This window comes from Bombus fervidus, chromosome 9 (genome assembly GCF_041682495.2).
Source record: "Bombus fervidus isolate BK054 chromosome 9, iyBomFerv1, whole genome shotgun sequence".
Lineage (NCBI taxonomy): Eukaryota > Metazoa > Arthropoda > Insecta > Hymenoptera > Apidae > Bombus > Bombus fervidus.
The window spans coordinates 4,395,309-4,417,331 of NC_091525.1; the positions used below are offsets into that span (position 1 = coordinate 4,395,309).

General features: G+C 34.5%; 2 protein-coding genes and 1 long non-coding RNA gene across 7 annotated transcripts in view; 2 read left to right on the top strand and 1 right to left on the bottom strand.

Moving 5' to 3' along the window:
* Positions 1-7,234, top strand: part of Sol1 — a 531,756-nt gene extending 524,522 nt beyond the window's left edge. For both annotated transcript variants that reach the window (XM_072010125.1, XM_072010126.1), the window contains exon 13: positions 3,289-7,234. In XM_072010125.1, coding sequence (XP_071866226.1) covers positions 3,289-3,350 — 62 coding nt within the window. In that variant the 3' untranslated portion in view covers positions 3,351-7,234. The remainder of the gene's footprint in view (positions 1-3,288) is intronic.
* Positions 7,235-7,767: 533 nt separating this feature from the next.
* Positions 7,768-9,669, bottom strand: LOC139991248 (uncharacterized). Its single transcript, XR_011800771.1, has 3 exons — positions 9,083-9,669; positions 8,149-8,978; positions 7,768-8,028 (listed from the first exon to the last, which is right to left on the bottom strand). It is a non-coding gene; the product is annotated as an uncharacterized lncRNA (long non-coding RNA).
* Positions 9,670-10,121: 452 nt separating this feature from the next.
* Positions 10,122-22,000, top strand: LOC139991246 (NADP-dependent malic enzyme). 4 transcript variants are annotated; one of them, XR_011800769.1, is made up of 12 exons: positions 10,122-10,524; positions 15,626-15,800; positions 16,057-16,215; positions 16,788-16,969; positions 17,292-17,601; positions 17,683-17,865; positions 17,956-18,181; positions 18,245-18,387; positions 18,461-18,755; positions 19,133-19,277; positions 19,934-20,230; positions 21,909-22,000. XR_011800769.1 is itself a non-coding variant. In XM_072011217.1 (11 exons), the coding sequence occupies exons 1-11, from the start codon at positions 10,499-10,501 to the stop codon at positions 19,971-19,973; spliced, it is 1,884 nt and encodes a 627-aa protein (XP_071867318.1). In that variant the 5' UTR covers positions 10,122-10,498; the 3' UTR covers positions 19,974-22,000. The 4 variants fall into 4 exon arrangements, 2 of the variants coding, with proteins under 2 accessions (XP_071867318.1, XP_071867319.1); XR_011800770.1 differs by having other exon boundaries at positions 19,934-20,113; XM_072011217.1 differs by having other exon boundaries at positions 19,934-22,000.
* The last annotated feature ends 23 nt before the right edge of the window (positions 22,001-22,023 follow it).

A 22,023-nucleotide genomic window follows, 5' to 3' on the forward strand; every position in this document is an offset into this window, starting at 1 on the left:
CAGCTCAAACGTTAAATTCATTTTCAACTATTTCCAGCGGTTTTGCGAGAAAAAGTGAAAGCAATCAATGCTGAACTGTATTATTTGTCTGTCGATAGAGAGTAACATTTTTCAGTCGAATAAGAATCGGGGAAAAATGGTCGCGAAAGAAATTGCAAGCTAAATTAAAAGGAAAATTGCATGGATGTAGCGAGTGCAGCGGCAATGGCGTGAGTACGGTAGCAAAACAATACAATTCGCCAGCATCAGTCCGTGCAATTTAGTCGATCATGAAAGTAATTAATGCGTTCAACCCGATATCCTCGCACAAACTCCGGCTGGTAATGGAACTGACAGAGAAGTTAGGGGAAAGAGAGACGGGAAAAAAGGAAAATACAGGGGGAAAAAAAGAGAGAATTCGGTGAAACTAAACAGAGCCAATTATTACGCGCGTCGTGCTTCGAGAGCGACTGATACAATTGAATTGGACGCCATTGTTTTGGAACAAACTGTAAATAGGACACGGGCACATCGTATTTATATATTCTATAGTCTATAGCGTCACGTTCTCTTCGGCGATTCATTCTTTAAGACGACAGAATGCATTTAAAGGATTCGATATCCCTAATTATATCATTGATCTTCGATATTTACCGCGACACGGCAGTACAAGATTGCGTAACGTTCTCTTCGTTACAAAGCGAAGGTACAATGACTCACGAAAGTATTCCAACACTTACTACACATTTTGTAAATGTATTAAGTTGTCCGGAAAGTGTCTTTCTTTTACATACACGCCTTTTACAACTACGCATCTTTATACAAACATGAAACCTAATCTGTCGAACGTTATTATAAAATAATATAAAACGGAAAATGTTGCACATTATTTCCTTATAAAACGAAAGAAACTTCTCAACCTAATATATCATTTGTTTAGATATTACATGCATTCTACGAATTCTAGCTTCTTCAAACATCGCTGACACTGCGACGAGACACGACTATTGGTGATTGCAACAATAACATTTGGAAGCAACTGTATATAAAAGTTACATGACGTTTATTGAAAACGTACGCTTAGTGGAAAATTAGCATACAGTACGAATAATAGCATAATCTTAATAGAAAAGTCTTAAACATAGGACTAGCGCTAAAGATAATCTAGCGAATAACTGTCTGTTCAAATATTTTGGTAATCTTCGCGGAACGTATACTTTCAACGAATATCTTGTAACAGTCGGGCCTCGTTACGGCGCTAATGAAAGAAAATATTTTTTATAATCTATACAAAGAAGAGTTTCGAACGTTCGAATACTTTTGCGAGCCACTGTATTGCTCGCTTCGAGTCGGCATTTCTTTCCCTCCCTCCCTATTCATTTTTTTTTTCTCTCTTTTACTATCGACCGTGCTTTCGAATGCAATTACTCTGCAAGTGCCCCCTTCAAGCGTGCCCCGATACAGGATTTTTCCCAATATCTGTATTACAACGGAACGAAAATCCGTGCAACTCGTTTGCGATGCAAATCAACGCGAGAAACGTTCCATCCTTTCCCCTATTGTAAAGGTGTATCGCATTATACGTTGTTACGGGAACGTAAACGCGCTTTCAGCGCGTGTAAACTTGTATCAATGATTGGACGGAAGAAACAAGAGTATAGGAAAAAGCTGTTACTTACGAACATAATGGTAACGATACAATAATAACAAGCAATAATAATTCGTTTAAACGAACTGTTGAAGTGGTCGCCACTTCTAAGAAAGCTCTACATCTGGTCTTTAGTTTTCTCAAGCACTGAAGCCATCGACAGCGTATAGACAAAGGACGGCGTCGAAGGCAAACCATAAACGGTATACATGCAACGTTGGCTTCAGGGGTTTTCAGTCATAGGGTAACGCTGCTAGCGTGCGGATCTGGATCAGTTCAATTATATTTCGAACTTTGTACTTACACTTTAATATTCCAAATATATATATATATATATATATATATATATATATATATATATTTTTTTTTTGTTCTACCTTATAATTTATCCACGCGTTCCTTTGTATTTACATACATCCAATAACCTCAACACGAACGATTAAGGATGGTTTTCCTTTTATACCGCGCCTGTGAAAGGCGCAAAACAATTAATGAAGTTTTAAGTGGAATTTTTTTCATTACAGTTTTCATTAAGACAGATAAAAAGAAATTGAATTTGTTATGAAAATTTAGTTTCTGATCAGGAAATTTTTTACCATCAAATGTGCAACTGCTCTGTATTGAAATTACACAGCGATATTTAAATATCGTTAGCTTTAATCGTTTTATTATGTGGCAGCAGCCGTCAGTCACGTTTGAATTAATGTTTCTAACGTTATCGTGAATGTCGCGTCGCTTGTTAAAGTTTTCACGTGATTTTCGTTAATTATTTAACTCTGTGCTGGCAACGTTGAGTTAAATAAATCAATCGCATCCGCGATTGAGTTATATCACATGAACGATGCATAGCGACGTAATGATTAAATTATTTACAAAATAAATTGTATACACAGGGTGTTCACGTAGTTACGGGCCGGTAACGCTCCTTGTAAAATGTGAAAGTATGAGAAAGGGAAAGTTTCAACGTCTTTTAAAACCAACACAACAGCAAACGTCAATTTTTCATATTGGCAATTTCTTATTACAATCATTGTTTTCTTATTACGTTCCTTATCAAAGACAACAGCGAAATTCTGTTTTCTTCTGCTTCTTTCACAAAGCTATCGTTCACGAGATAAACATCGGATAGTAACTACTTGAATATCCTGCATACACGATAAACTGATCGATCAAATTACAAACTTCCTATTTCATAAAATTCTTTATTTCTCACGCCAACGAGCAACAACTGCAAGATAAAAGGTAACATCGAGGAGAAGAGAAATAAAAGCAAGAAAGTACAATAGTTGCTGGAAACGTAAATGATCAAAGTTAAATATTGGCCAGGGGCCATTATTCTCGCATAAATCATTTCATGGACATTATTTGTACGTAGATTCGCGTGGATAATTATACAGACAATATTTCCCCGTTTCCATGGTGGCCGTTGCAGTAAACGAGTATTTACGGGAAGACTTAGGGCAAGCGGATGCCACACAACACTAGTTATTTGTGTTATCGTAAATGCCTGTTATCGCGTACTACGTCCGTTCTTTCTTACGTCGAGTGCTGGCTTGGTCGTCAGCCACCCCGTTGCTAGAACGTAAAAAGATTTTTAGAACGTCGTTATCTTGATCGCGTCAAGGTAATCACAAGTCTCGCTACTTTATTTTTTGTTAAAGGTGGAATGGCGCTGGTGATGCTGTTCGTGAGCCTGCTTCTCTTTGGCCAAGTTTCGCTTTAATCACGATCAGTAACTTGGACGGGTCTTTGGCTCAATTTACAACGAACTATAACTTCGAAGACAGGAGCCATCCAAAATCCTCCATTATTCGTCGTACGAAGGAAAGTGGGTACACCGTTTGCATCAGTGAAATTGCCAAAGGGATACCAAAGTCGATCTCCCTCAAGATACATACATACAGGACATTAACGACTCATTTATTAAATCTACGTCGCCGCATTAATTCGCCACCGTTCATTCTCCATCGTTTTACTACGTATAACTATCACGGAAAAGAGTATTGGCAATAAGAGGAGATCCAAACCTACCGAAGGAAGATTCGCGATGCGAAATAACTATGAAGTTTTAGAAGAGTGTATAAGGTGTGTTGATCAGAGACACGCGGTTTCGTCTTAATCCTCGAATAAATTTCGAAGCTTGGACTAATTGGAAAATTGAATTTTTTTTCTTCGCGTGTTCTTAACCGAATGATTTCTTAATTCATATATTTTGAACATCGTGGAATTAAAAGTTGATAAAGAAAAATCAATTTCAGTTAAATGGATTCTAATCCTTAGAAAAGTCTAAATATGATTTATTTTTAACAAATCGATACGATGGATGGAAACATGGGAGATTCGCAAATAAAAATATTATTACACTTGATTAGTTGGAAATGCGAGTAACGAGTTTCCCCGTCGATCAAGTTTAACAAGCAACGTAATTTTTTATTAAAAAATCAAATTTATCGCATTATTTCGAATATATATTTAAACGATGAAATACGATTCTTCAGAGATTCACTGGGTCTCTTCCAACGATCAGATACTTTACATCTCTTAACAAATTTATAGAGTAAGAGGCTCGTGTATCGCTTAACAACACTCCACGTACACTTGCTAAAAACTTCATAACGTTTTATCTTTACAAACTCGAGAACGTTCCCTGTTAGTATAGATACTTAACGAACGCGTACGAAGAGAGGATATTACGAGAGTTGTATAAGTAACGATACAAGTCTATAATTTGTTGTAGAATGACGTATCCAAAGTGCTGAATTGTTAATGTTTTTCTCCTCGTACGGAAACGAATTTATTAAATCGCTATGAACTATCTGCCCGAAGAATTTATTTGAAAGTCATACGTATAGTGAACAAAGAAACACGAAATATTCGCCTTCCTAAGTACACTACGAATGTATTTATTATTACATCCTCTATATGACTGTGATGTTTCCATTCCTTCTTAGTTCATTAGAAAAACGAATACAAGTCTGATATAACGCGAACAAATCATAAAGGGGTTCGTAACGTGAACAATAGTTGATCGAACGGTTACGAACCGCCGCTCAAATTAAGTCAAAAATAAACGGATTTACGATTGCTATCAGAGCTTCGATATCTGCAAAGAATCAATTTAAACAAGCGGAGAAAATACCGGCGGGATACGGATTTCGCGGACAAGCGAAATTAGCCGGTTTTAATAATGTATGCACGTGTTCGAGTATTGAAATGAGTAATCATAAGGATGACTATCAAATCGAGAAGTATAGTCAGACAGTAGAGGGAAGAGCAATACCTAACTTTAATAATCGATCGGGACAATTACGACTACGCTGGTTATTGCTGAAAAAGTTTGAAATAATTTTCTGAACACAGTTCGAATACTATAGTAAAGTGATTCTATCTCTTATGAAATATATATGTAAATTAGGCTCATTTTCACAAATTACTGAAACCAAAAGCTGAGTTACTGAGAAGGGATATTTCATTCTTAAAGAAGGATTATTTTATTACATGCTTTAGTTACATGAATATATGAATAACAACCTGTGTAATCTAACAGCAAGTGATATACAATTTTTAATATATTTTATGATATATTTGCATGAATAATTCGGATATTTTTAACAAACAAAGTAATCGAGTTTTTCATTGCTTGACCTATTGATTCTCAATTCTGTGCCTGATAAGCTACGTTCAAAACAAAAATGAACGGCACTTAAACAATAGTTAGATTCTGTTTCGAACCGAAGCAAGAGCGAATAGTTCACGAAATGTGCAAACAGTCGCGGTTTAATGAAAAGACAACAAAGTAAGAAGTTGCAGGCTGTTAAGATAAAACACGATACATAAAACTTTCATGTTCAAACTTCATCCACTTCAGGTATAATCAATAAAGACAAATATTTAACGACCAATGCGAGAAAGAGGGATAAAGGAGAGACAATGGAGAAATGCATCGGCACATCGCCATGCCGAGGCAGAAAGTCATTATCGTCGAAGTTAACGATAGTTTCGCGGTACTTCGCACAAAGGTCCGCCACTTTCCTGGAAAATTATTTCAAACTATAAACCGGCCAAACTGTAAACCGAAAATCAAGCTCACTTCCTCGAGCTTCTCGCTTTAAGCATAGCCAGCAACAGAAGTGAAATGTGGTTTTATACAATCATTGTGACCGTCAATCTCGAAGATACGTCGATCAAATATATCGTGTAACGAACAACAAAAGTAAATAAACTATAATAAGCGAACAAGGAGAATACAAAGATCATCGTTGATGTTCAAAAATGTTAAAGCGCCAAGGATACATCGAAAGAAGGCAAAATCGTTAAACTCTCGCGAGTTCAACATTGCATCGATGTATCCAATGATACATAAGGATAGGTAGCAATACTGTCATTGTGTATGTTAGACTACTGTGGATATTTTTTAATAGGTTTATAATGCGTTGACTACTTCTCCCGAGTTTCTAGTTGATTTATAAAGAAAGAAAGAGGTAAAAGAGAGGAGTATGACTGTGTATTACGATTTGAACGTCTCTGTGCGCATGAGAAAGTAAAAAGATGGACTGTACAATGTATATGAGCAGTTATCACTTACGTTTATTGTTATTTATATGTTGTCTATGAAGAGATGAATACGGCAGAAACACTATTAGGAAGTTGTACACCCGAATTGGCACTATGAAATGCTTCTATGTAACTACCACGTTGTAAATATTGTTATATTTAATCCGTTCGAGTTGCTGTCAACAACAGTATATTGTCAAGCTGTTTCATTCCGTACCGATAAAGCTCAGTACGTGGCGGAATTAAATGAGAACGATATATGTCGTAGCTTTGGTGGTTCGAACCTGAGGTCTACTAATTTTGCTGTTCCGTTTCACGCACTCAATCTCACGTCTACATTGATTTAGACAGCGATAAACAGGCGAATTCGTTCGTTTCGCGTTGCAGCTAAAGCCTTAATTAAAACGACACTTATCGATTCTATTAGGAGCTACGTATTAAACGCAGAAAATTTGATATACGTACGCGCTTCTAAACGTAGGCGAGATTATACTTTTGCGTCGTTCTATAAAGTTAATTTGCTACAATAAAAAAAAAAAGAAAAAAAGAAAATGCCTAGTTGAGTTTGCGAAGATTAGTGCACTTGTATGCAGTTAAAGGAGGATCTATGTGTACAAGAACGACTTAACTAGTTGAATAGTTATTAAAATTTCAATCTCTTGCGATTTACGACTCAACGAGCGCTCCGTAATTAGGCAGGAAGTTCAGGGGCGGCCTAGCAGCAAGTTCCTGAGTCCAAAGAAACAAAAGAGAAATAAAAAAATAAACTTTTATCCTTACACGCCGCATATTACTGGGACCTGTGAGTTATCAAAGTTGCGCCTGGGGCGCTCCAAAACTTTGTCCTGCGGTTAAAACTGTTCAAAAGCATCGTAGTCATGCTCCGGACAAAGCGCGATCATTGATCGGAGCATCGACTATGGTATCCGCTAGTGGCGGATGTATTTTCTTATTCTGTTTTGAGGCTCTTGCCGGAACATCTCACGCATAAGTTACTAAACTGTAATGCAATCATCGTTACTGTCCTAATAAACCTTAACATATGACTCTGTACGAGACGTCTAATAATTTTTCTTTGCGACACAATGAGACGATTTTGTTAATTTCAGTTCTGTTTGGGAAACATTCGAGTAGATGCATATAACAGCAACGTTCCAAATAAAATCGAATATCTTCTGGTTTGATCCCGAAATGAATTATTACGACGATGTTAAATAATATTTTATATTTATGGCGTTAAAAATAAGTGAAATATATACTGAAAATAAAAATACATGAAATATAGCTACATACGTAACTAGCTGTATTTATTATCAAAAATCTGGTTTTTACAAATATATTCCTAAATGGAACTGACATTACTAAGAATTTCTTTGCATTTTTTTGTAGATTCAATTAGTACTTATCTTTACCTGTTTACTTTATTCTTTACTTGTCGAAACTATCAATCTTAAGATATGCTGCTCTGTTTTCATTTCAGATATCAGAAATTTCATAAAGACACGGAACAGTTGTGTCAAACGTTAAAATTTAATTAAAAAACTTAATTAAAATTAATTAAAACTTTAAAATTGTCATTTTTTAAACAATTAATTAGAATAAAAAGTTACTTTGGAGTGATACATATAGTATCAATACAAAATAAAAACTCTTATTTTAAATTGCTTTCAAGTGATCACAATCTTTCTTTTTCTCCTATTCCAAGTAATCCTCGTTCAGTTTTAATTAACAAAATAATTCACACATATTCCGCAGAAAAGAACTTTATTAAAAAGAGATATTAAAGTAATAACATACCTGTAATATTAAGAATTTACTTTTTCGTGTAAACTATAGAAAAAATTTACCTAAAATTACAATTTTTAAATAATTTAAAACGCTTTGAAGTTTTCACAATGAAACGGTCTTTCTTGCAGGAACAATTTTAACTGAAATTAATAAAATGTTACAAAAATATATATACGTACTTTAATCCTTTGTCCCTACACGATTTTATTTTATTTTTCATTTTTGGCCTTTGATATCACACGCAAATAGCACAGTGTCACAGGTGAAGAGATCTGAATCTTTACTTTCAACGCAGAAGATTTATGTCATTACACAATAAATTTGCGCAACAAATTCTTCAACATTATGTCATCCGCTTTATTAACCGCATTCACAACTGTGTATTTGTATTTGAAGAACGCGGATACGTATATCGCGTTCGCAAAAGTTTGCGGCGAAACGACCTTACTTATACTAACCATGACGTTAGCTGTTTATATCGAAAACGCTAACCGACCAGAATATCGAATACACAGAAACTTCGCAAATGTTCGCCACGTAGAGAACTCCTTTGTAGATTTACCACGAAAACCTGTTCATCAATTTCACGTCCTACATTGCCTGTTCGCTTTACGGTGTTCTTTTTACACTGAAAACAAGCGCCACTATGGTCCTGGAGACGCTGGTTAAATTCCTCCATAACTTTGCAAGATCGTTAACCAAGGAAAGATCTCACCACTTGAGCTTAAAGTGCTATGAAATGAGAATACTCTGTTCGTGTTGTATAAACGTCCGAGTGAAATTGTTTGAGATAATTATCTGTAGCAATTAGAACGCGGACAAACGGTGTGCAAGCTCTCGTACAACAGTAAAACGTCACTATTCTTTAACAAAATTATTTTTTCAAGTACGAAACGTGAGAATAACCTACAAAGGACGCGCTGAAAGCCTTCCGTTTTTTTAACGGCATTGGTCACTTGCCAGATGCACGTAGATGTAGCTGGGATAAAACGCGTGCGGGTGGGCTACACTAAAAAAAAAAAGTTTGTCGCCATTAAATCTCCTTAACATTTTATTTTTATTTTAGAGCGTGTCCCGTTTGCGTCAGAATAAAATGCGTTAGATTCAACGTACTTTTTTATGCAGCTAATGTCCGTGTCCGGGTATCGTTGGTTTATTTAAAGAAACGAGTTACGTTCTTTATTTTCGATTTCCGAAAACATTTTTGCAAAGGAACAACCAAAGATGTCCTTTTTTTATAAATATTATATTCGTGTGATAATACCTTAAAGATGATAAAATAGATATTCTGATAAATAATGTAAAAACGGAATTTCTTCAATTAAATTATCAGTATGAGTAATAAGCTTTATAGATACTGTTACGATGTTTAATTGATCGAACAAACAATTTAAACACGAATGCTTACTTCTAAATTATTTGATAAATTTGTTATCGTGCGATGTTATCATAGATAAGATACCCTCATTATTCCTCGTACAGAAATAGACCATTTTCACCTAAACACGTAGCGGCACACCGCGGCGAGCGCCTGTAGTTTGATATTCATTCCACGTATCACAGATGTTACCTGCATATCAAAGTTCGTGGTGTCGCAGGTGGTATCATCCGTCGTTCACGACAAACACGAAACAGACAAATAAATATAAAATTATCCATAATAAGTAACATCTAAATATAACAAATATAAAAATATAATAAATAAATATAAATATATAAATAATAAATATAAAAATATATCTAAATATAATAAATAATAATAAGTAACATCTAAAATCAAAAGTGTCTTTTATCCTCTTATTAAAAAAAATACTCAAAGCAAATGCTTAATTCTCAGGTCGACGAATTTTCTCAAAACCAATTAGAGAAAATCTCGTTACAACTTAATTGCAACTGTGACAAACACAGAAAACACTTGCAGTTCTCTAAAGTTCCTTTCTTGCGCATTCGAAAATGCGCTTCGAAAATTCTTAATCAATTCAATATATGAAAGAAATTAGGTCGATTGCCAGAGCGTCGCGACGCTTCTTGCGATATGCTATCAGAGAACAAATACGTGAGTAGCTGATCGGAAGAATTCGGGTATTCTCGCCACAGGCGAGACGTTTGATCGCCCCTCGCCACAGGCGAGGTACATCTGTGCGCTTACATCGATTCACTTACACTGAGTTGCTCATACAGTACAGTTAGCGTCCGCAGAGCGCACGGAAACGTGAAGAGGTTGGCAAGGAAGAGAGGTGTGCGATCGACGTGTAGAAAGACTGTATACCGTGAATCGCGCGCTTGTGCAGTGCGGTGTATCGCGTGAAGGAGCAGCCGTGCGTATGCGTAACCGGCTGTATGGACGAACTTGAAGTCGAAAGGGAAGAAGGTGTGCGAGAGTAGACAGAGCGGCGGCGGCGTCGAGCGCAGGCAAGCGGGTCAGCATTGGTGAGCAAGCAAGTAAGAGCACGATTAGCCGAAAACGCGCAGTCGCGCGGTGATCCTGTCGGGTGGGAGGCGATCAGCTGTAAGCACGCGAGGAGCGAAATGTTCGTCCTGCAGAGGTCTATATTGTGAGTATCAAAAATTTTTACAATAAACCGCGTACACGAAACGACGGATCTCGATTAAACGCCTAACCCGACCTTACTACACCGGTGTACGATAAGGCACGCACGTGCGCGTCGATTCAGATCGCCGAGAGAGGCGGAGAAACTAGCAAAATACGCGAAAAGGGCCGCCGTAACCTAGCTTCTGCCGCAATGCAGTGCTGAAAATAGGAACGCGCTGGGAATCCGTCGATCGATACGGGGTTACCGTGTGTTCTGTGGGACAGTGCCAAACGAAATCATATCGTACTCACGTCCGGATAAACTCCCAAATTTTCCCATTTCGCACGCTCTTTGTTTCCTCTATACTTCATCCTACAGCATCCAATTTCCGCCGGTATCGTATAACGTGTGCAAGGCCCGGTAATTTTATCCCCTCTATCATCGCATCCTGCTTTGTCTTTCCTTCCTCTCGAAACATCGACTCGTGGACGTGTTGATTGATACTTGTCGAAAAATTTGAGAAAATAGGGGTTCGTTTCTGGTGACATTTTTTGTTCGTGCGTTATCGTCATTCCTTAAACCTTATTTATGAATGAATGATCATTTATTTGTACGGAATAATTCATTCGCTCGATTCCCTTTGGCGCACCTATCGTTTTAACGAAGTTCTCTATCGATTGTAACACGTGCAGCAAGCTACGCTACCAGATACATATGTATATCTGGAATTCGCACTTCGCCTGTTGTATTCATCTTTTCCCAAACGAACATATATATACACTGCATTAATCTATTTTTATAACCGAACTATATTAGACGTTGTTTGAGGTGTTCTTGGAAATGTGTAATATCATGTCTTCGTGGAAAACAGCGTCGACAAATTTTGAGTTGAACGTCCTTACGTTTCGTTTGACCTTTCTTATCCTTCTTCCACCCATTATTATTGATCTTCGCTATATTTTAGTAAATTGTTTAAAAAACGACACGAATTTATTATTATTCATTTGTAGTAAATGTATATAAAAAGGAATTGCTTGGATTGTTCTCCTTCTTTCTATTTTCGTTCTATAAGACAATAACCAATACACTGTTATTATGACACCTAGAACTTATACATATATATATCTGTTTACATGAGTTTAATGCATTCCTGATTGTGTATATTTGGCGACTACCAGTTTTGCAAACATGATATACGATTTGAGACTTCATGTTGCATATTAAATGAAATATATGCAATAAAATTGTATATTTAAAACATTTAACGTTATTGGACGAAGGGAGAAGTTAAAATATAAAACTATTATTATATCCTGATTTTTACTATGGTACTGAAATTCTTAACAATATTTTCTTTTTATATTTACAAGGTTATCTTAAATTTGTATTTTATTTCGTTAGATTAATGCTATTTTTCCATAAAAAAAATTTCATCGTCAAGTAGTACAAGGTCAATGGAGATAAAGAGGAGTTTAAATATATGTTTAGTATAAACTTGGAAGGTAATCTATAAATACGAATTAACAGTTGTCTAAGTCCTCGTTTCTTATTTGAATATTAAATATTTGCGTTTTAGTGTTACTCGGTCATAGACAAATATTAATCGTTCGAAGAAAAACGAAATTATATATTAAAGTAATTGAGATCGAAGAATTTTTATTAAAAAGTTCTTCAATTTAATTAGAAACAATAAAAATTAAATTCTTAGTTTTTACTCTTTTATTTGTCAAAGTTATTTTTGAAATAAAAAAGATACTAATGGCTATCTACAAGCTTCCTCGCCATTTAACAACTATTTTATGTATCTCTGACTTCAAGTATTTCTGTTGATCCTTGTTCTTACATGCGTTAACTTTTAAATATTAAAAGTTTCATATTTCATATTTTAAATGTTTCTCTAACAGTGAATAAGGAAAAGTCATAAACCAATTATGCAGATTGTTGCTTCGATTACAAACGATTGATCATCAGATTAATTTCTGGAAATTACGGTATACTCATAGACCGTGACCATTACATACCAATAAAGTTATATTGGTATTTTACATAATACTTTAAATCGACTAACTTACGTAAGGCACGTAAACAATCGTTTTGTACGTGGGATGTAGTTCAGTTCTGAAATATTTACAAAATTTACTTAAATGTCAAGTTTTTTCAGATTAGTAAAATATTTTAAGATAATATAACAATTAATGGCTACAAAACAGTAAAAAGATAACTTTTCAATTTTTTCATAGTTATTTAAATTATTGGTTGTATACCTTACCGTGTAACTTATATCTTAACTATGAATGTTATTTGTAGAAAAAAAAGAAAGAATTAATCGATGGTTTGATACGTTCAGCATCATTCGATTGTAATATTATTCATTCAGCGTATCGACTTTAACGCTTTGTCTATCAGGTGCTTTTTTTTAAAAAAGGTTTCTAAAAGTAGTCCATGAAAGAGATATACTATAAAGTAAATTTTAAATCGTAAATGTAAAATGCTTGAATCTACCTTTGCGAATTTTAACACATCGTCCAACATTTGTGAAGATGATCCCGTGTTTATTGTTTAACTTTCAAATTGTAAACTGTGTATGCAGATATTTCGCAAAGCTAGTGAATTTTACATATGCAAATATTTATTGTTCCTTTATAACAAATAGTCTTTACAAACACACGTGCTTCTAGAAAATGACGTCAACGCTATGTCATGTAGCTGCACCCAGCTAATACCGAGGAAACCGTAATGATCAAGCTACCATATGATAGAGCTGATATAGGTCAAAGCTGATCATACAAATGAGTTGCGTACAGAAGAAAGTTCCGATTCAATCGAAAAGAGAGTTTGATACACAAAATTTTTCATCCTGAAGCATTTTCTAATATTATCCCATGAACGCTCGTTTCTACGTTTTACAACGAATAAATATTTTTCTTATGAATCTATAAATTATTGGAACTGAGAGTATGATTTTCAATAACGATCCGATAATATTATCTTAATAGCAATAAAATGTAACAATGATTTCTCTGAAACGACTGATAATCGTTATGAAGTAGATCTTCGTCCAGGACATAAACGTTTCCATCAACATATTTTTCAGAGTTATTTGTTTAAATTTGGCAGCGTGCCATTGAAATAATTATAGATTGGCTCGTTCTCTTTACAGAAATGCAATAACGTTTTTGCTACCTAGTTACATATACTTGAAAGTATCTATGTTATTATCGCACGCCTACTACGAAATTTGGTCGTATGAAATGTAGCGCTGCTAGAAACAGGCATCTTCATCCTACCTCGACCCATGAAGTATGTATAATCAATTGCAGTCACGTGCTTTAATTCCATAGTTTAGTTATAACCAGATCAAACCGATAAGGTTTTATTGCACAATGTCCAGTTATTATCTATGATTCAGAAATCTTGTCGAATTCAAACGAGCAGATAAAAGGAACAGATAAAATGAATTCAAAAGAACAGCTAAATGCACTTGATTGCCACTTTTTGGAATTATTGTTCGTATTAAGTGACCATGAAATTTACCGAATAGTCAGAAGATCACTCGACCTTAAAACTCACAAATTATATTTTCAACGTACGAACATAATTTACATTTAAATACTGTTATTGCATATTTGAGAGTTGTCTATTTAAATTTTGTGTAGCATTTAAAACTAACAAAGCAAATTTCGATTTCTGATTTAAGAAAATGTCTTTTGCCAACATGTAATATTGCAATTTTTATTCCTGCAACTCTTTGTTAGCTTAATTTGAAAGTGTCTGAAAGACCATGGTCAGTGACGAATGTGTGAACGTGTCAAACTACTACTTATGCAGAATTTATTCTAAGTCTAATGAATATACGATTAAATGACAGGGTATCATGTTATCCACATTCCGCTTGGTTTCTCTGGTTACAATGCTTCCAACGCGTCCTTAATCGATACGAACTCTCCACTTTGACATTTTCGATCTCTGTTTGATTTACTACAAATCAATTCTATGCGCTTGCGACTCTTTCCTGCGATTACGTAAAAGAAGAATACGAATATAATCGTAGTTATATCTATCAATCGTAAAATCGATATCTGTACTATCCCTGACATTAAGTTTTCGACGCAGCAGTTCTAAGCTAACTGAAAATGCTGAGATCTTTATGTGTAAGATACAAAATATTACGATATAAGCATAAAACATATGGGGAAGTTAAAATTAATTTCACTTTAATTAATTTTTTGCTAAAAAAAAAAAAACACGTACTGAACAAGAAAAATACGTATTTTTAATAATATACTCATCATATTATATTTGCTCTGACTATATTATAGAAAAACTGGTATTGATAATTTACAAATTGTAAAATTTCACTAATAATACTAGTTTAATTGCACAAAAAGGGTGTCTGTTATCGTGATTTATCAGTTTATTTTTTTCCATTTGTTTCAAACGTTTTCCCTTAAAATCGTTCGAGACTTTATCGTTTTCCCAACAAGTTACTTTTGCAACAAGTGTTTGTCGTTAAAAAGAAAAAGCCATCGATCATGATAGAATTGAACAGAAATTTTCTGAGTGACGTTAATCGGTCTTTAGAAAAGCTTAGTAGTTTTAACTCGTTCTCACGCATCGAACGTTACGTAGATGATTCATTCATTCAGTTGAACGTACTAATTGGCAAGCATTTGTGTTGAAGATTCATAAACCAACGGATGTTTTATTTTTAAATACAATTTTGCTAATAGCTAGGAAACAAACAATATACGATGTTTATAACATGGAGTTATGAACGAAACAGGAAATGTTTTCAATTAAACGCAGAAGAATATTAAGCTTCTATTTCTAGCAAATTTACTTCTCCCGAAATTACTTAAATTACGTTACGAAAAATAAGGAACTTCAACTTTTACACTATTTTTACGCTTGTTATCATATCAGAGATAAGAAAACTCTTAAAAGAGAATTATCTTTTAATCCCTCTTATAAATTATCCTTCTTTGACAAAACATTGCATATATTTCGTACAGTCATGCACTTAAATCGAACTTAAAAATTTACAACGTCGTATGCAGTTATAAAAATAATTTAAACAAAAAAAAAGCAGATGAAATGACTATTTCTTTACGATGATTACTAGATCGCCCAGCAGCAGAAATTGTGCAGGATCATGGGCGCGAATGCTGCCACCTACGCATCCTGCTGCAAAGGATATTCAAAGGATATACAGAGAAATCCACGAAGTGTCCGGAGATGTTGTACCTATCAATATGGTGAAAGGTATTGGCCATTTGAGGGACCCTCGACTTAATAAGGTATTTAAAATTCATCTCTATTAGCTACCATGTCTTATAAAATATCTTTATATTTTTTCTTTCATAAATTTTAATTCTTTGTTTAAAACTAATTTAAATCTAACGAACAGAAGGTAGTCTCCAAAAAAACCGAAGAAAGAAATAATCTTTTTTTATCATCAATCAAATGATAAAGTTCCCTCGTTGTGAAAACAGATATTTATCACAGAAGTGTACCTCTTCTTGAGATATTTAAAGATCTGATATTCTTATTCAGGGACTGGCATTTACTTTGCAAGAAAGAATATCCTTAGGTATACACGGCTTGCAACCACCAAGATTCAAAACTCAGGAAGAACAATTGGCTCTGTGCAAGGCCTCAGTCATGAAGTATACTGAGGATTTAAATCGGTATCTTTATCTCGTGGAACTGCAGGTAAAATAAGAAATAATTTTCAATTCTAAGAACATATAAAATTCAAGGTAATTATCGATCTCACTCACCTCACCGATTTCGATAATTTTTGGATACATTGAAGAAATCAACATTTTCCCCATTTTTTCCCCTATACATGTAACTTCTGATTGGCCTTAATTTCCAAAATATTCGCAAAAAACTGTCGGTATCTATGTTTTAATTATGTCTATGCATCAGCTTGATAGGCGGCCTCCTCAAGGCGACCAGATAAAATGACGCCTGAACAAAACCTATTTCTTATTTCTTGATTATAGTTTATATAGATTTGGGTTAGGCCACGAGGCAGCTAGCTACCAATACCCATTCACATGCTGTCACGGATGTACAGTTACAAAGAAGGTTCACTGTAATGGTATCGATAGCTTTTGACTAAGGCTATGAGGCCGAGCAATGGTTACATGTATAAGAAACAGTTGTCTAGTATTATAGCTCTAACAACATATCCAAAAATCTTTGAAGTCGCTGAAATGGATAAGATATCGATAATTGTTAAATTCGAAGTGATGATTCACAAATCGGTTAATTCATAGGAAAGAAACGAGAGATTGTTTTTTCGTCTATTAAGTGAAAACATCGAGCAGATGATGCCAATCGTATATACTCCTACCGTCGGATTAGCCTGTCAGAAGTTCGGCGTTATCTACCGCAGACCTCGTGGATTATTTATCACAATATATGATAAAGGTCACATTTACGAGATCTTAAACAACTGGTTCGTATTTCATAAAAGTGCAAATTAGCGCTTTAAGTCCTGAACTATATTACCGTTGTTTGTACCTTCTTTTGGGAGCTAATGGAATAAATTATTGAATAGATTAGCACTCAAGATCTTGTAATGTGTTTCTATGATTTACAAAGCATGTAAAATTAGATTAAAAACTTTCATATCTGTACTGAATTTTTTAAACCATAAATTAATTTTATAAAATAACATATTTTAAATTATATTTCCTCTTCTTGTAAAATATAGATTAATTTACAGTAATTTACATTAATTTACACAAATATAATTTATCACGTAACATTATATTTAGGCCTGAGCAAGCGGTTCGTGCAATTTGCGTAACAGATGGAGAGAGAATTCTCGGTCTCGGTGATCTCGGTGCTTGTGGGATGGGAATTCCGGTAGGAAAATTAGCTCTTTACACCGCCCTGGCTGGCATAAAACCGCACCAATGCCTACCAATTACTATTGACGTCGGCACAAATAACGAACAGCTGAGAGACGATCCTCATTACATTGGTCTTAACAAACCCAGAAGTCAAGGCGCTGAATATGATGAATTGATTGATGAATTTATGGCTGCTTGCGTGAAAAAATATGGCCAAAATGTTCTCATTCAAGTACGCTTACAAATGATGCCGTTTCTTTTCCTTCAATTTAGTTACATGTAATAAATATTTCATACTAATGTGTTGTTACAGTTCGAGGACTTCGGAAATCACAATGCCTTTCGTTTCTTAGATAAATATCGTGATAAGTATTGTACGTTTAACGATGATATACAAGGTACTGCCGCAGTTGCGGTTGCTGGAATTTTAGCATCGAAAAGAATAACCAAGAAATCTATGTCCCAAAATAAATTCGTATTTTTGGGTGCTGGTGAGGTATGCAATAATTTATATATCATAAAAACAGATCACTATTTTTACAGTCAAGTCCTATTTTGACTCTTAAATCTCTTTTAATTAATATAGGCAGCTATTGGAATAGCTGACCTTTGTGTTAAAGCGATGGAAGCAGATGGTTGTACCGAACAGGAAGCTCGTGATAATATTTGGATGATGGATATTGATGGATTGCTTGTTAAAAATCGACCAGAAGGTAACCTGGAAGGTCATAAAATCTGGTATGCGAAAGATCACAAAGTGATGAAATCACTATTGGAAGTTGTAAAAGAAGTGAAACCAACTGTTCTAATTGGTACGTAACCCTTAATTTATCGACATGCTTTCATCTCTATCTAAAGTAGGAATGTTGGTACAGGTGCTTCAGCAGCAGCAGGAGCATTCACTCCTGAAGTCTTGAAAGAAATGGCCAAAAACAATGAAAGACCTTTAATCTTTGCATTGAGTAATCCAACTATCAAAGCAGAGTGCACAGCTCAACAAGCTTACGATCATACAAATGTATGAAAATTATTGTATTAATGAAACTTTATTCGAAGCGTGCGGTATAATACGATATCTTTTTGTATCTCAGGGAAAATGCATTTTCTCATCGGGTTCTCCGTTTGGCGAAGTGCACTATAACGGAAAAGTATATAAACCTGGACAAGGAAACAACGCGTACATTTTTCCTGGAATCGCATTGGGCGTCATCGCGACTGGATGTCATCACATTACAGAAGATTTATTCCTAATCTCGGCTCAAGCTGTTGCTGATCACGTGAAAGACGAAGATCTCGAAGTGGGCAGTCTCTACCCGCCGTTAAGCACTATTCGTGAATGTTCAATTGATATCGCCGTACGAATTGCTGACTATGCTTACGCTAAAAGTAAGTTCTTTGACTACGTATATTTAAGTTTAATTTTTCAAATCAATAACAATATACAAGGTGTCCCAACAAAGATTGTAGAACATTGAAGGTGCTTCTGGAAGCCATAATAAGATAAAAACAAAGAATGTAGGAATTACATTCGAGACTTTGATTGTTACATTTATTCACTAGTTGAATTTTAAATATTATTAATTAATAAAAATCTCGATTTTTTGTTTTCTTAATTACCGTTGTATTTTGGCTTGTATAAGTGGCTCTTAAATCTTCTAGCATCTTTATCTGAGCACCCTGTGATAATATGATATATAATAATGATATTAAACTTTTAAATGTGGTTTTGAACAATATATCTCAAATTTTATCTCATTTATCAGCTGGATTGGCAAGTGAGTATCCAGAACCAAAAGACAAACGCGAATTTATTGTAAGTAAGATGTACGATGCTAACTATGACAGTCCACTGCCAAATCTTTACGACTGGCCAGGAGATTATGCCAAACCGCGTGTTCTGCCGGATAAGTAAGTATGATATAAAATCAACAATTCCATCTAGCATTTCTCATTTTATTGTAAAAACACTTTTGTTTAAAAAAGGAAGCGTTTTAGAAATAATGTAGGGATGCGTAGACTAATAGGAATTAATGGTATTAGAATTTGTTTAGAAAGGCAATAGTGCATACAAGAAATAGTAAGTTTAAAGATATGATAGTAGGCAAATTAACATCAACTCAGTGAATACATTAACATGCATGTCGCTTTTTAATCTCTCTTGCAGAAGTGCTTAAAATGTAGCATTGCTTTATTTCTCTTAGTTTTGTTTAATACTTTTCTTTCAAAAAATTAATATCACTTAGAAACTGAAACTGAAACTTTTTTCGTTGTTGCAAATAACTACAAATATAGTTAATCATAAATGTTCAGTATTTAGCTAGCGCATATTCATTATCTTCTGCGAAGAAAAGGCTATAGAATATTATCTGTTAATTTCTAATTTCTAAAAACTAAAAAACGTCGAAAGGAATATTTTTTCTCTGCAGAGCTACCTTTCATATTAAACGCTTGTTGTATGAATCATAGTTCAACTATTTCTTTAGCATTTTACGTTATCGTATGCTCGTTGCTCATCAGTGACTGACTTCGGTGCAGGCCGTTGAAGCTTAATTAATCTTTTTCAGAGACACTGTAGAAATCCGCCACGATTTAAAACATCTGTAGCGGATTTCACCGGGCGGAATATTCAGAAGCTATCATTATTACCATTATCAATAAAAATATTGCTGTATCCTGTATTGAAACTATAAGACAGGTCGTGACACAAGTACAGGCAACAGTGCGGTTGTAAAACAATTTTAACTGTAAGGACTGTTACTCTGTCAGTGACTAATGCCAGTGCTTTTACCACATAACTTGCACGAGGTGTTAAGCACGAGAAACAGTTACATAGTGCTATTATTACAGCATCGAATGTCTCAGTAAGCTAACATTGCAGTATTTTAACGTCCCCCTTCATCCCATATGCAATATTAGGATTGCTAGTTTATCGTTTAAAACCGTACTAGGTATTAACCAGTGAAAGTATTTAAAGAAAGTTTATAACGTTGTTATTCACCTCTATGCCCTACATTTATGTTGCATAAAAAAAGACACAAAAACCGATATGACACATAGAGGTACGCCTGCATAGTACGTTTATGATTTTATATTATACACATACATACCTAAGTATACATATACAAACATAACGTAATAAAATTAAGTATATATTTGTACAGTGAAATTTTTCGATCGTAAAATTGATAACAAATAAAATGAAAAATTTCACGAATACATACGATTGTTTCTAAGTATAACTAGAAATTTCATTTTTTCTTTTTTTCATTTATTTCGAGTATTTCGAGGGATTCTCTCTGAAAGATGTTATTTTATAAATAACATTTTTTTTTACATAGAAATGAATTTTCGTAAAAATCAAATACATATTGTACTGTATGTTTAAGGTTACCCGATTTTTCCTTTTCGGACGATGCCAATATGTCCCAATCTCCTCTCACCCTGAAGAGTCAATCTACTTCCCCAAAAGAAATCCCAATCAAATTGAACAAATGTACGGTCCAAAGATGATTGGTGCACTTGAAGCACACTTTAGTGCTGTCACATTTTTATTTTGCCATATTTTATATATACTTTTAATAAATAAACATCATTTTATAAATAAGAAAGGGAAAAGATAGTAGTGAGATTATGCAAAACAACTGTCATTTGTGACTTTTAATACAACACGTTTGATCGTTGCTTTTGCAATTAGTATCCGTTTCAAATTATAGACGAATTTATCTTAGGTTTGCTCAAATATATTCGCGCGTAAGCGAATATCATTTTACGGGTAAAATAATGTAATGTTTAAAGCTACCGATAGCACATACCGATATAATCGAAAACTGGTTTCGAATTTGCTATTTGAATGTCTGTGTGTCACATGTAAAAAGTATTTTACGAACGGTAATGAGATCATTAGATATATATTTCATATCCTAAAATATACATGCAGTTACGTATCTGTTCCTGAAATATTTTCGGTGTTTATACTTTTCGGGCAATTGTTGTATAAAGCAATTCTATACAAATCAAATAGTACGACTTATTTTTCTCTACGTATCAAAGAGTGTCTATTTTCACGAAGACGTATTAAAAACGCGCTAATATAGATGTCAATATTTTATTCTAGATTTGTAACGATATATTTTGTCGAGTTTCGCATGCTCTGTCCAATATAAAATTCCGAGAAACCGCACGAAACGTATACTATACATGCATAAAATGTGTTTGTATGTGTCATATAACATGTAATTGATCGTTAGTTAGCCAAAATGCCGGTTATTGAGCCCGGATACAATGCGTGAGAATGTTTGCTACTACGAATTTCGTTGTTTACTTTTACACTTTAAAATGTCACAGTGAGTTTAGCCAAGTGACGAAATCTCAGTGTCGAGTGATAGTACATTAGAGTAGCGATTGGAAGAGATATATTCATGTCTCAATCTGATTTCTTATGTATGTAGCTGAATACAGTCGCAAATCGTCACTTAGTTAAGCGTAACACGTTAATAAAGTATTATTACACCATTACTAACCGTGTTCTTCTCCCAACAGATTATGACGTGTTGGCGAGTTGAAAGACAAGACGACTGCTCTGACGTATATACAGTCGTTTTAAGTTAATTCGAGTCAAATTTCAAACAAAATGACTCAAAAGATGGCTACACTC

Bases quoted from the DNA above. Each gene is read 5' to 3' on its own strand.
- LOC139991246 (XM_072011217.1), top strand. From the start codon at position 10,499: ATGTTCGTCCTGCAGAGGTCTATATT. The intron at 10,525-15,625 runs GTGAGTATCAAA...GATGATTACTAG, and splicing joins GTCCTGCAGAGGTCTATATT to ATCGCCCAGCAGCAGAAATT. The intron at 15,801-16,056 runs GTATTTAAAATT...ATTCTTATTCAG, and splicing joins GGGACCCTCGACTTAATAAG to GGACTGGCATTTACTTTGCA.